Source organism: Plectropomus leopardus, chromosome 24 (assembly GCF_008729295.1).
Source record: "Plectropomus leopardus isolate mb chromosome 24, YSFRI_Pleo_2.0, whole genome shotgun sequence".
Lineage (NCBI taxonomy): Eukaryota > Metazoa > Chordata > Actinopteri > Perciformes > Serranidae > Plectropomus > Plectropomus leopardus.
Genome location: NC_056486.1, coordinates 6,995,742 through 7,011,416, shown reverse-complemented (window position 1 = coordinate 7,011,416; position 15,675 = coordinate 6,995,742). Strand labels below are relative to the sequence as shown.

General features: G+C 41.4%; 1 protein-coding gene across 11 annotated transcripts in view; it reads right to left on the bottom strand.

The window, feature by feature from the left end:
* The window catches only part of tns1a (tensin 1a), a 106,146-nt gene that overhangs the window by 13,857 nt on the left and 76,614 nt on the right, over window positions 1–15,675 (bottom strand). For 7 of the 11 annotated variants that reach the window (XM_042513005.1, XM_042513008.1, XM_042513007.1 and 4 more), the window contains 4 exons: window positions 3,003–4,679; window positions 1,508–1,588; window positions 882–1,045; window positions 520–667 (listed from right to left, as the gene is read on the bottom strand). In XM_042513005.1, the coding sequence (XP_042368939.1) occupies window positions 520–667; window positions 882–1,045; window positions 1,508–1,588; window positions 3,003–4,679 (2,070 nt within the window). The remainder of the gene's footprint in view (window positions 1–519; window positions 668–881; window positions 1,046–1,507; window positions 1,589–3,002; window positions 4,680–15,675) is intronic. The other 4 variants (XM_042513009.1, XM_042513011.1, XM_042513010.1 and 1 more) reach the window with 2 other exon arrangements.

Below are 15,675 nucleotides of genomic sequence, written 5' to 3'. Positions count from 1 at the left end.
ATAAATCTTGGTTTACTTATTGATTTTTTAGATACAACTACAAGTGAATTTTTGGCTGTCTATGCAAAGTAGTTTGCTCTAACAGATTTTGCATATGTAATAGCAGTTTGTTAATTTTATTATGCTGCATTTTATAATTTTCTTTCCATGTTGCAACAATGCACAGCTAAACTAAGATTAAATAAAAAATAAATTAAATAATAAGTTTAATTTGTTTATATCTTGTTATTCTTTCCTGTCTTTTCTTGTCCATTCTTCATAACTTGAAGGTCTCATATTGTAAAAAGTCTTTTTTACGATAAAGCAGGTACAGGTGCCATATAAATATTGTGAAAGTATCAAAACGTCATGTCCACATAGAAATGCACAAAGTCCGTATTCAGAAACTGTGTCTAAACCAGTATGAACCTGAAAATGAGCCTAATATGCGACCCTTAGATCTTGTTCTCATTAGTTAAAAAAAGTTAAAAAAGTGAGTAAGTGGAAAGTGCCCTCTGTCTATTGGCAGGGGGAACCTACACATGTTGAAGTAAGGAGTCTGTGGCGACACGGGGAAGCTGGGGGTCTGAGGGGAATTCTCACCACCGCCACTTCCAAAGGTGGGACTGTTGGCAAACCGGTCCGTGTCGCTGTCCTCAAACGCCTCCCTGTAGCTGTGCATGGGACCCTGTGAGAGATGAAAAGGGGACAAGTTTACATAAAGACACCAGAAAAATGATGTAGACATAGAAACTGAAAAAAGGTTGATATATGAAACAGACACTTTAATGTTCAACTCAAAGTGTCCCCTAAACAGTAGCATGAGCTTCATATTTTTTTCCGCATTTTATGGAAACTGCACCTGTTCTTGATTTAATCTGGTTTACACCATTAAAACTGACCTCTCTGGGTCTTCCTCCTGGGTTGAGGGACAGATTTTGGGCAAAGTCTGGCGAATCCACCATGGGCGTGTTATCATGGCTGCTCTGGTACTGTCCCTCGCTGGTGGTCCGACGCCGACCTGTCTCCTGTGTCACTTCTGGGGTCATTCCTCTGGAGCGAACCCCTGAAACACCCCAAAATATTCACTGTCTGGAATTCTCAAGAGCTTTGACATGGCTTGTGCAACACCTTGGGATTTTTTTTTTTTTTGCAATTTTACACGATAAGCCTTCAAAAGTGGAAAAGCAACCCACAGAAAATGTAGAAAAGAGTTATTCTAATTTCAGCTTCTTTATGACCATTTTCATGTCATTAAGCTGATTTTAAGGTTTATTCTCCACCTTTGAAAGGAAAGCCAGACAGAGAGAGGCAAAGAGAGACAGAGAGAGATATGTAAAAAGGTGAAGGGAATACAGAAGCAGTGGAAAATGAGAACCAAAACAGGAGTTGAATAAAAGTCATGAAGCAATTAATCATATGAGATCTTAAAAGACACTGAAAATGGTTTGGAAGCAAAGAAAGATTCTACAAATGTAGGAAAAAAAGGAATTAAGTTGAAAATAAAAGCGAGGGAAAGTGGACAAACCAGAGAAGGAAAAGGAGCGACGTCGATCAGATTGTTGCGGGGTCATACTTTCACTGATGCCCCGAATACGAGCGTTGTACTCTGTTCCCCGGGGGAGGGAGGTCAGGGTGGTGGATGGAGGGCAGGAGGTGGAGGAGGAAGGTGGAGGAGGAAGGTGAGGGAGGAGCAGTGGAGGAAGCAAATGGTGGGAAGGGTTGTCCATACAGCAGAAGGATGGATTGAACAGAAAAGGAAAAGAAATATCAGAACAGAAATGGATCTAATGAAAGCGAAAAGAAAATGTATTTGTCAAATGAGATGACAACTTGATTTTAACTGCAGGATTGATGATTATATCGTGTTTAAAAATGGTTAAAAATGGGATGAATTTACAACTTTCTTCCGCTGGGAGGTACCCGGGAGCATCCACATGGTTTCACGTCAAGGTAAATGTGGATGCAGACAATGCATGGAAGCTGGAGCCTCTGAACGCTCGGCTATTCTTACTCTCATACCATCTCAACTCTCACCAGCTCTGCTTTATTTCAGCTGCAGAGCTAATTTTATGACTGTAGGTCATTCCTCTGGTACGGCACCCCATGATGAATCTGTAACAGAAACTGCTGAAAGCTGCACTGCTCACATGCTGCACAGTGCTTAAGGCTGTCTCCAGCTGAAGCTGAAAATTTACTTTATAAACTCTAATGCAATTGAGTATCCATCTAGTGAGCTTTGTCAGTATGCTTCCTATGAATAATTTTAAAGTAATACTTATCCCCCCAAATGATCATTTGTATATAATTTACTCATACTGTGTTACACTGAATTTGTGAAGAATGCATTTTGTCTTGCATGCCTCCACGGTGACACAGAATTGAAAAATGGAGAAAATTCTTGATTCTTGAAAAGTGAAACGTATTTATGCTCTCTTCAAGGCCAGACTCCATTGACGAAAACTGTAATTTTACCTCATTACCTTAATATGGGAGCTTCTTGTTCACTGCTGCCTCGATCAGTCAGTTTGTTTGTGTTCTTGTGGGACTTCAGTGTTTCAAAAGGGTTAGTTCAGATTCATAAAAATCACACAATAACATCAACAAAATAACTGATCAAGGCAGCGGTAGACCAACAGCTCCTGTGTTCAGCGAGGTAAAATTACAGTTTCTGTCAGTGGAGTCTGGCTTTGAAGGGAACATGTATAATTTTCTCTTTTAGTTCAGTTCCTTGTCAGAAAGAGCTGTCTGTTTGGGAGGCAATCAACATACAACTTGGTAAATGAGACTTAATGTGCAGACCTCTATGACTTCAATTTATCAAGAATTTTCTAAGAACATATAAATTCTACACACCATGTGAAATATAATAGGTTGCAAACCCTTCAGTGAATTTAAATGGGTTTGTAAAAATGTGGCACAATAAACACAAAACCTCAAACATGACTGAAACCCTAAAAATTGACTCACTCCTTCCTTCTCTCAACCATTCACTCACTTCATACAATAACTCCAAGCCTTACCGGCGATGCGGTGAGCCACCAGGCCCTCCAAGTTTAACGTCTCCTCCTCTGCATCTTGTTCTCTGGGCAGGGATGACGAAGACGTGTCCTTTGGCTGGGGCGTGAGTGCAGGGAGAGGAGAGGAAGAGGCACTGTAGCCTGGATAGGGAGAACCCTGCAGGTCCGGGGAGTGGGAAACCACACCGCCTGGGTATGAGTTCACCGGCTTCACTGGGACCTGCTGGTTGAAATTCGGGGAGGGATCTGTTGGGTAGTTGTGGGCTGCTTGGCGTGTGTGGAGGTAGGGCTCCGGGGTGTGTGTTGGGGTGGTGTTTTGGTGTTGGTAGCCGGCGTTGGACCTTTGAGGAGAGTACACCGGGGACTCCATCACGGGGCTCTGGTTGGGCAAAGCTGAGACTCTGCCAGTCGATCGCTGATGAAAGTTGTTGTTGACAGACCCGGAGTTGTTGTAACCATGGATTGCGGAGTCTCCTTGGTATGACGGCCTTGCAAGGGTCTGTGAGAAGGGCACCTGGGATGAGTTGAGGCTGTTCTCCCCAGGAGGTGCACTGTGGGACTTGGACATGTGGGAGTTGATTGGATCCAGGTCGAGCATGAGCATGTTGAGCGCCTCAATGGACTGCTCAATGTCCCGCTGCGACGCTGAGGTGGGGAAGTGGGGCAAGCTATGGGTTGACTGAAGAGGAGGGCCAAACGGATCATCTGGGAGGCTGTGCTGGTGCCAGGTGTTGAGGCCTCTTTGAACAGCCTCCCGACTACTGGTGCTCCTCTCTGGCGCCCTTGGCATGAGTTTAGGGTTGGTCTCTGGGCTGCCGGCAGGCGGATTTCCAAAGGACTGTGAACGGTACATGCCTCCTCCGTTCTGGTAGTTGTTGTATCCCCCCTGTGGCGATGCAGAGTCCACATTCCTCTCTTGCATCGCCGTGGGCGTTCGTACCCCATGCACAGGCATCTCGCTCAACTTTTCCCCAAGAACAACTCTCTCAAGGTAGGGTCCGTCGTTCTGCCTGCTAGTGGGCGTCTGTGATTGGTAATAGAGGTCAGCTGGTGTTGCCTGGCCCTCTAGGGATGAGAGTGTGCCCAAGCTGTCCACACTGTTGCCCTCTTGGCTATTGGGCAGCTCGTCGTCGAGAATATCTGTCTCACGCTCATCAGTTGAAGGGGCACCAACTAGCCTGGTGTGGCCCCCGTTGACGTGCACCTGGGCTGGAACCAGGTGTCGTATACCTCCTCCTGGACTGGTAGATGTGGACAGGTAGGCTTGTCGTTGATGAGTCGGTGCTTCGAGACCGCTCAGAAGCTGGTCAAGTTCTCGTTTCTCTTGTGGGCTGAGTGGTGGGTGAGTTGCTGCTGCGTTGTTGTGGTTCACAGCGCTCTGCACGGACTGGCTGTGCTCATCGGTGCGATCAGTCTTGATGGATGCGGTAGAGTTGCCTGAGTCGCTGCTCACAGACAGGGTGTGGTCGACAGCAGGGAGAGAGGCGTGGCCTGTCACAGGAAGTGTCTGGTCAGTGGTTTGGAGAGGATGGCTGGGGTGTTGTAACGAATTCTCGGCATTGGTCAAGGGGTTTTCATGGACTGGGAGGCCATTGATGGTGACAACTCCCTCCAGGGAGTCTTTCTTGCGGACCCGAGCATATAGGCTTCCATCAAGTGGACCTTGGGTGTGACCAACATCTGAAAGAGACGGAAAGAGACATATACTAAAATCAGTAAAGTAATTAAGTGTTTTTATGCAGCTCCATACATTTGGCTCGGTCCAGAGCTTTGAATTCGCCCAGGCCCCCAGGAAGGGCGCCATGCTTTTACGCCAATTTTTATAGTGGCAAATCAGTGAAATTACGCCATCACATGATGCCGTGTGTGTGTAATTAGTTATAGGAAATCAAATCCCTCTCAACCACGGAAATTGGTTACAGTGGAGGCAAGGTCAGACAGAGACAGAAACGCAGTATAACCAGTTGATAATTCTGTCTGATACCAGGCGAACCATACAGAAAATCAAAACATAGATAATAAAAAAGGCACACATTTGTATTTTTTAAACTGCTCATGATTTATATGGGTACAAAACCAGCTTGCGGTGGTTTCAGCCATCTTGTCTCTTTAAACACTGGTTTCATTAAGTTCATCAATCATCTAGTCACATTTGCACGGGAAAGGATCACTCACACCACAAGCACAGTGACCCCCCTCTGCACCCGTCTTTTTTGACCCTGAGGTTCAGCATGGAGCCTGGCCTCCAGCAACACAGCCCCCTCCAGCTCTATTAATAGGCAATTTGCAGCGCTAAAGCCAGTGTCACGTTGCGTAAGTGCAGGCCCACATGGTCTGACGTGAACCTGGGCGGCTCCTGTCCAACGCACTGAAACAGCTGGTGTGTGTGAGCCAAACAGAAGAGCAGCAGTGCCAGTTTGCAAGCCAGAGCTGGACTGGGAGAGGATGAGCTGTCCTCAAGTTGGTTTCTGGCTGCTGAATCATGCTGGCAAAGTCACAGTGATCGCCTACATGTCACACAAAGTATCCACTGTATTATTTCACAGGAATATGTATGACATGAGTATATTTTTATGATCCATTTTATGGTGTATTTAGTTTCTTGCAAATGGGGCAAGATGATTTCATCTCAACTGAAAAACTGCATCACATTCTTTTGGCCTGGTTGTTCTTCAAATGGAAGACTGAGAAGTACCTTTACGTATGGCAACTTTCAAAACAAAGTCTTAAAGCCTGCACAATAGCTCAAACACCTAATTTTGAAGTCTAGGGGAAAAGTGCAAAACTTTTGGACTTTATTGCTCCTTCCTGGCAAATGCCAGGAGTCTGTTGTTTTGACATTTCTTCTCACACGTGCTATTTGACAGTCCTTTGTGGAAAACCATGCTATACAGAGCTATAACGGTGACAGCAAGTCTTGGCATTGAAAATAAAGTTTGGCATTGAAAAAATTCCACTAAAGATAAAAAAGAGGGAATTAAAAAATATTTTATTTAATTCTGATAGTTTTTGCATTCTGATGTTCTGATTGTTTTCTGCAATGACAGTCTTCTGTTTTTTTTTTTTAACAGAAGTTAACAGACGTTGTTAACAGAAAGTTAAAACAGAGAAAGATGAGACTGAAAAAGGACTGTCTCTATAAAAAAGAAGACAAAAAAGAGTGATGTAAAGAAAAGGAAAAAAAGATTGTCATTGAAAAATGTACCACAATGCAACTAATATATACTAAAATAAAATAAAATAAATTTTAAAGTCTGATTTATTTTTTCTGTGATTTTTTGTGAGTGTGCAAATCTTTCCTTTTCTAATGCCAAAGTTTATTTTCAGTGCCAGAATTTACTGACACAGTTGTAGCTCCATAATAGTGCAACAATTGGGGAAAGAAACTATAACACAAGAAGAAAAAAATGTTGAAAGAAAATAAACTAATTTGTGGTGCAAAAACATATAAACACAGGAAGAGTACAATACTGTAATTCACACAAAATGTGTTATTCAACTATAGCCCAGGGCTGTATTTCAAACTTTAAAACACTATACCACAAAAAGCAACAATCACACGTGCAGCAGCTCATTCTGTGGTAACACTTGTGCTTACAAGAAGAAAGTAATACAGTAACACTGGCTCCTGTATACATGAGCAATAAGCAAGTAATACATGACATATACACTGCCTTGGCTGGCTCGTGTAGGATATTCCAAATTGAGCGACCCCCTGGGGACAGATGGCGAATCACTTGGACCGCAGCTATTTCAAAACCCATGTCAACAACAACTCACAGGCACAGTAGCAACAGAGGGCAGGCAAGGAAGTTGTAAACACAGTTTGTTCCTGTGTTTTTTTTATGATGACACTTATGGCAAGGTGTTGGGGTTAATTTGGGTGGAATTAGACTTAAAGCCTTGAGGACAACATTTTGAGACAAAAGTAAGATTTAAACTTTGAAAATATTTGTTATTTTTAAGATCAAACAGAAAAGCTTAATAATTCTTCCTTGCCAATGTCTATATAATTAAACAAAATCTGATTTTCACTTTTTCAAATTTTTAATGCTTTAAATTATATTTACAGCTCTACCTCACAGTATTAAATCCAGTGCCTTACCTGCACCCAAGAACAGATGATTCCTCCTTTTCAGCCAATTACATTGAGATCAAAAAGCCACATCCCATAGTCCTGTATAACTGCTTAATAGCCTCTCAGTGTCTGAACTTTCTGCCTCTGAGCGTCTTCCCTCACTCTCCCAGTCCTCTCTGATTCATGTCCTCTCATCACCCAACATGTGCTTTACTGAGGCGGGGCTGTACCACTGAAGCTGCCGAAAGGGGTGAGCTGGCACTTTGGGATGATCTGTGGCTGTTCCCGGCAGCGGGGGAGGGACCCCTCCACCACCGAAACAACCACCTCCACCACCTCCCAGCTGCCTTTGAAGTGACGTCATTTCAAATAAACTACAACTCCCACGCCAACTGTCTGCTGATGTCATCAGAGGGGATCCCCTCACTCATGGTCACCCCCCTTTGATTTCCCCTTAGATTCTGCAACGTTTTGGCCCAAGAAACTTTCCCTGCACAGTATAAAACCATAATAACTTAATTTTATTACTTTTTAAGGACTTAAATATATATAATCTACAGTATTTCAAGAATTTTCAGAAAATTGTGCTGTACTTTTTTCACTAGCTGTCTGTCTTTCACTCCTCTCACCCTGACCTTTAAACAGAACAGGGAATGCCCTTGTTTTAGTCCATAAAAGAGGACCTTTCGCGCTCCATGGCAAAAACGACTCAACTTTGCCAGGGTGACACTTTTTCCAGCTGTTGGTTAACCCCATCCTGAGGTTAAGTCAGGGGAGCAGACAGTTATATGACATGACATGGCTTACAAAGGAAAGAAAGGAACTGACAAATTGAAAACTCACAGAGCAACAGTTTTTGGGTAAGAGGTCCAAGATGTTGCTGTGGTATTGCAATTATGATTGCATTACCGGGAAACATTTGGACAGATTTTTGATTTGGTGTCTCAATTTGGTGCCTGTTGTTGGGGATGTTGCCTAAAAAGTTTCCACTGAACCACCAACAGACTTAAAGGCACCAACTTTAGCTGATATTTCAAATCCAGATCAACTAAATCTCATAGCAATTGAACAAATTTCGACTATTTCTTAGATGTGAAGTTTCCAAAAATTAAAAACTCTAAAGTCTATAGAAGGAATCAGTTTCAAATAATTCTCTTTTCACTCAAACAAAGAAAAGTTATATTGCTACATTTTTCAAGTTTTGGTAAAAGCATGCCAACAGGATAAGTAGACAGAAATGTCACAGGAGTCACTGACTCACAGATCAAGCATGGATGTGTCCGGAGTGACTCTCACCTCCATGAACACTTCCTTTGCTATTTTCTCTCGCTCACCAACATGGTTAAGAAGACGTCTGCAAGTTTGCTGTAATCCTCTCGACTTAGTCAAAAACGGAAGTGCCAAACAAGGTTGGGCATGACAAGAACTTACTAAACAAGAGTTGCGAGGTCAAGACCTTCACATTTGCCCCACATACATGGCATGTGCGTAAGCTGGGAGAAACTTGCATACATCAACACAACTGTATGCACACATATTTTGTACTATGGCAGCAGAGGTGACGAGAGTTGAAAGACAATGTCCTTCAATTTGGATGACCAAGAGATGAGCAGCTTGTCTGCAAATATCTAACCTGCAAGGAGTCAGTGTTTCATCTGAGATAACTATGGGATTTACAGTTCATTCTTGACGTTGTTAACAGCAGTTGGCAAAAACAATCTCATTACAAAAGTCCACTCAGCAGCTGTTCTGAAGCCCTTGATTTCATCACATCATCATCCAGAGGTATGGAGGATCAAACTCTCAAGCCAACCTGGTCAAGTACTCCTTAAAGTGCTCCAAAAATTAAATTTCCATGACATATCCACCTGCTGAAGAGGACTTTGTGTTGCCTTTAACAGCTACAGACTGGGTCATAACTGGACTTTGCATCGAATTATGAACGCTGTGATCCAGGTTAGAGTGTGGATACCCAACCCCGATGGTACTCGACAGGATTCAGTGGGTCAAGCCTGGTTTGGACAAATATTTACGAATGATGTTCGGGTTCAAACAAAACTTCAGCATTGCTGTAAGACTGATTGAACAGAGGACAGCACTGAAGCCTAACATGATGGATGCTATCACCTTCCTTCAGAATTACTCCAAATAAAACACAATGGTTGGCTGATGTTAACAGGTCAGTTAATGGTAAGCAGTTACAGTTCAAGAGGATTTTGTGGAGATAAAGACTTGACATACGGCAGAAGAGTCTATATAAAACTATGACTTTTGACGTAATTTACGAGGTGCCATTTGTGTTATCAGAATATGCACGCAAGTTTTAACCACAGTACAAAGTAAAGTATACTTTTTGTTTTGACATAAAAAAAGTGTGTCCGGGCTCCCTTAAATTATCAGCTAGGCTGAGTTTGAAAAGACAAGTTGAGATAATTTTTTACTGATACAACTTGTCTTCTCAAATTAAGTCAACTTAAGAGTTTAAGTCAGCCTGGTCACTGTCTTTTTTAAGTTAATACAAATTTCTTTTTATGGTGTAATAACAATAGCATAACAGGAACTCAGTGCTTTAGTAATATTTCTTTTACTCTAATCCAGGCATGAAAACATAATAAAAATATGTAGTGACCCTACATCACCTACTGTACACTCACATCAATATCAAGGAGCTTCAGATCTGAATCGCAGACCTCCAGCCTGCTATTAAATCGAGTGACTGGCACAGCACAAACAAGCAGCTCTCCATCTGAATAGAACAAATACCTTTCTTCTGGAGTCAATACATAGCTGCAGCAGACCCCAAATTAGATTGGTTGAGTCACTAAGGCTTGGCTGACAAATAGCTAACAACTTGTTTCCTACTGTGGTAAACCAGTGTTACATACCATTCTCTCTGCTTCAAAGGACAAAGCCACGTTTACCACCACTCTTTTACATCGTCAGTGAAATCCAAATCAGGTTCAAGAAATATTTGTGCATAAGGAAGGAAAAAAAAAACTTTTTTGATTCTAAAATCATTTGTTAAACTTAAAGCTGGAACAGAAAGGCTTACTAAATTTAGCATCTAAAATTATCCCTTCATCAATTAAGCACCAATGTTTCTTACTCTTTCTCTTTCTCTCTCTCTCACACACACACGCACACACACACACCTGTCCATCCTCTGTATACTCTCTGTGTTCTCTTGTGTGACAGGTGCTCCTCTTGTGAAAGTGCCACAGGCCTCACTCATACAGTCCTGCACACACACATATACACAGGCACACAAATACAGCACCTGCCTCTTGCCTGTATTCTCTTAAGTGCTTGTCTGAGTGTCTCATTGCCACATTGCAGCCTTGGAGGCCATTAAAAAGCGATTTAAACATCTGTGGCCAACAGTTTATTATAAATAGACAATGTGCTACAACCACTGTTATTGCTGTATCAAATGCACCGGATTGGACGAGGATTATATACGTAGTTAGTACATTTGAGATTAAAAGGCCCAGGGTGATTAAAGCAGAACATTTGTCAACACACCGATAATGAAACAAAAACGTGGCTGGTGGGCCAATTTGGTGCCGGACACTGCAGCTGAATGTGTTTCATGCACGCAAATTACTTCCTGGGTATTTGTTATATAAACCTGTGTTAGTTTAACACTGAATTTAGGAAGTTAGATGCATTTTAATGCATAACACATTTTGTTACGTATAGTGACTAATTATTTTGTGGCATTATCCAATCTACAAGTAGAGTGGTTCTGGAGCTGGCACCTATGCATCTTCGACCAACCAATACATGTTTCATCAAATTCAGCTATATATCCTATATATATATATATATCTCCTCATGATCTTTGTTTGCACAAAAAAAAATCTGGTACAGATTTAAAATAAATACCAATAATTATTATAAATACAGGGATTTGTTAAATGCTCATCATTAGAAAATGCAATTCCTGAAAGAATAATTTCCATGACCTACTTTTTTTGGGTGGTTTCTTTCCCTAAGTTCTCTTTTCAACTGCTTTAGAAGTTTCCAGGGATGCTGGAAAATTTAAAGATGGGCTTGACTTTCTTATAGGGGGCATGATGACCTTATAAAAAGGACCAAACCCATTTTTTAAAAACACAGCCACACATAAATATAGCGACACACCTAACATTTACATGCATGATTTAATGGTTCCATAGTGGGTATCTCACCCACTTAGAAAAGATCATAGATTGATTAGATATGGTGTATAATTTCATGTGTTTATAAATGCACAAATGCGAGCACATGCATACAGACATCTACAGTTAAAGCTATTTAGAGTGGAAAGTGTACCTGTGGTGGAAAGGTCTTAGAAGAAGGTCTATAAGTTAGTAGGAAACTGGGTATGCGTGTGTGAGAGCAGTAAAACTGGGAGGTTGAGAAAAGCGAAACACCCTTTTCGGAAAGACAACCAGTATGACAAAGATGAAAATAATCCGAGTGCATTAAAGACAAACACAAACAACACTAATCTTAAACTTCAATGAGCAGGATGAAGTTGAAAAACATATACCTCCAAGGCAACAGTAAGTTTCCAACCCTTTCCAAAAAAAACAAAAAACAAAAATGCTGCAGATTAATGAAGAAATTCATTATTAATTAAAGAGCATTTTGGGGAAAGCAGTAAAAAACCTCAGCTGATATTATTATTAAAATTAAATTTGCATTTTTCTGGCTAGACTCTTCTGGCTAGATACGTTTTTGATAGAAAAATGAAGTCAAAGTGGCACAAAATACTTGAGCCACTTTTTCATGTGCAATTATACACACTGACATGCAGAGGCAGGCATGTACATGCACAAACATCTACACACACTGTGTTGTCAGCGAGCCATTGGGTATCTCTCAGCATGATGTGACATTCACCTTCACAGCTTTCATATCACTGTGACGACGGACAGTCTGCATGCCAGCAGTGGGTGACTGAGCCTGACTGACAAGTGACTGACTTGTCTTAAAGACATGTGTGTCAGACATGGGGAGACACATCCCAGAGTTTTGTCTTTTTAAAATGTGGCTTCAAGAACATTTTTGTGGTAACTTCACACAGCAAATCCATTTCTTTTTGTAGATTTAATGTTTTTAAAGACTAAATTGTAACTTTTTTGAAGGGGGTGTTAACTTGAGGGCAATACTTAGAGCAGAAGAGAGACAGAGCTATACCCCCTATGAAGGGTTGATGTGACAGTCCATCACTGCAAAAGGTGTCATGGTTGGTGTATCAGTGACTGGCATAACGAAAACTGTCGCGGTTTTATATTTGCCATGTCTGCCACTCGATCCATCCATCACCCAGTGTCCAGCTGTCACAGTTTGAGGTAACGTGACGTGACTGTATCAGTGTCTGTCTCCACGATAGCTTTCAGGGTGATGTCATTCATCCGCCTGTCTGTCATCTGAGTGACTGTCATAAAGAAACTATCCGTCTGACTGTCTGTATATCTGACTGACAACCACCTGCACTCTGCATCTCATTCATGTCAACTCTTTCCTCTTTCCAAGAGAGGAGATATCACATCAAGCTGCAGATAGCTGAGTTGAGTTGGTTGTTTCAAACTGAACTGGCTAAATTATGTTAGAATTAGTGATAGCACTGTATGCATGGAGGATAAGAAGTAGCTAATGTAATGTGTTTTATTAGTGGTAACAAACTCAAATCAGTATGGATACAGAAATGGCAAAAGGACTGCACTTGTATAGCACTTTTTGAGTCTTTTTGACCACTCAAAGGGCTTGCACACTACATGTCACAATCAATCATTCACACACAAATTCACACACTGGTGGTGAGGCTACCATACATGGTGCCACCTGCAACTCAGTGACCATTCACACACACACAATCCGATGACGCAGCATCCGGAGCAATTTGGGGTTCAGCATCTTGCCCCAGGATACTTCAACATGATGCCTGAAGGAGCTGGGGACCAAACCACTGACCTTCCTACCCCTGAGTCACAGCCACCCCTAATAAGGAAATATGCATTCATGTTTTCATTTACTGTATATTTTGAACACAATTTCAAATTCTGAGTAACTTATTAGCACTTTAAAAAGGTTAAAGGCACCTTGCAGAGTAGCACTGGTAACACTACGGAGCAGAATTTTTATGAGTGTGTCCTCATTTTGATTGTATCATGTACACACTCCAAGAATCGAGTGGCATGGTACACATGCCTGCCACAAGTTTCACATTATTCCACTGATCCATTATAATTTGTGATAACATGCAAAGAAATGTAATAATAAAGGCACAGAGGAAGAAGGTTACACGTTAGTAACCATGCATAAACAATTTTAAGTTTTTGAGAAATAGTGTGTTATGAGGATAAGAATAATAAGATAAGGGGCATAATTAGACTGCCAATGTGTCATATCATTGCCTCAGACATAAAAAGAGGACCAACAGGATCACATCACTGGCCTGCATGTCTGTCTCTGTACGTCTGGCTGTCTCCTGACTGGCGCGGCTGGTTTTCTGTGCATCTGTCCACCCATCTGTCTTTCACTTGTAAGGATCAGTAGCTGTCATAAAAGTGCATCTGCCCACTGTCTACCTAGATGTTGGTCAGTCATCTCTGTCTCTTTGAGCGCTTTGGGGATACATGTTTAACTCTCTGAAACAAAAAGCACTGTACTTCAGTGCAAAAGAGGTACAGTAACAATCTTAAACACTTAAATTTGTATACCTGCATTATTAGCAAAACTCGATTCCTTATGAATAAACTTCAAATATGTGATTTAAAATACAAAATCACAAGTTTCAGAAGCACCTGTATGTCAACCTGGGGCAAACATATTTTGTATTTTTCACAATGGATTTGGCAGAAACACTTTCAGAAAGTACAAATGAGGCTGAGTTCACAAGAATCAATAAAATAAAATGCAAATAGAAAAAGACAAAAGCAGAGCAGATCCTACGAAACAGAAAGATGGACAGAAAGAGAAAGCGAAAGCCATATGGAGACATCTCGACAGACAGTAGGAGAAAGGAGGCATTAAGAGATGAGGAGTGGCTCAGCGGGGCTTCCAGGGCTGGGATTTGAACCTGCTGCTATAGCTCACTGCGCTGTCAGCAAGAGGTCTAACTAGAAGCATTATGTGCTCATGCAAGACACACACAGGGTGCTTTTAAAATTCCAGACTGCTCCCAATTTCTGCAAAATTTGGTCGGTGTAAAGCTGAGGTTTATTACCAAGTGTAGACAGTATAATAAATGTTTAATATATGCACGCAGCAAAGTTAGAAATGTGTCTATATGACAAAGCAGGGCTGGATACTGAGAAGTCGCAATACAAGCACAAAAAAATGTAACTTTACAGATACTGGCTAACAAATGATCTCACTGTATCCCAGTCCAAGCTCTCCAGAGCTCACATGAAGTTACCAACCAACGTCCCTAATAGTTTTGGTATACCCAAATTGCAGCTCACTCATAAAATGTTCCACACACAAATTGCTCGCTCCATGACTCATTTTATACCATATAGGTGCCAAATACACAGGATGCAACCGTGTTGACATGGAAACGTAATAAACAGACAAACAGACTCTTGTTTCTGGGGACCAGTGAACAAAAAGCTGTATTCTTGTCATTTGGTCCCTCTAAAAGAGTGACAAGATGACGTCTAAAGAAGCAAAACCTGCATCATTTTGCCAAGAAACCATTTGCCAGCTGCAGAAATAACAAATTCTGCATTTTTTTCCACTTTTGCACGATTTGATAATATCTGAATTTACCATATACTAAAGGTACAATGGTCACTTTATCTCGACAGGTTTTCAGATTTTTAGGAAAGTTGTTAAGCGTAATCCCAAGGCCTTACAGTACTACTCACCAACTAATGCTGTTCATCTGCTGTCCGCCTCTTCTCAATTTTACTTCAGTCCTTAATCACTCCTTTTTCCTTTCTCCTTCATTCAGACTTCAGCAAAGTACAAAAACATAACTTAATTTGCATAAAACTTTTGCCAACTCTTTGCAAAAGTCTGGTCCTCTCTGCTTCTCTCTGCCTCCCTGTGCCTGTCTCTCTATCTCTGTCTCTCTGTCTGTCTCTATCCAGCTATTCCAGACATGTTTCAGGACTAAGCCCCAGCCAAATATGGGAAGAGGGCGGTAAACAAGGAAGACAGCCTGTGCTGTCACTGGGCCTGCTGCCCTACTGTACACCACACACACTGGAACACACGCACACACTTATTCTCCTGCGGCAAGACTATGTTTAGTGGTTATTTTCATTTTTCAGAACTCAGTGGATGATTATATTCCCAGAACACCTTTAAGTGGTCATTTGCTGTCATGCTGAGCACTTTTTATGACTTTTGTTCAAATTAGAAACATATGACACATCCATTTGATCCCCTAAAAATGCTGCACGAAGCACTTGCAAACATCAGCACACAGTACTAGTTTTAATGCAACAAAGTCAAATGTTGGTAGTACATTTCTGCAAACCGCAAATATGTTACATGTGTATGTATTATATGTAGCAAATATACTGAAGGTAAATGTTATGATATGTTATGTTAAGTTTCATTTTTCATTTCTATGTTGACAACACTGAGGTTAATGTGTGG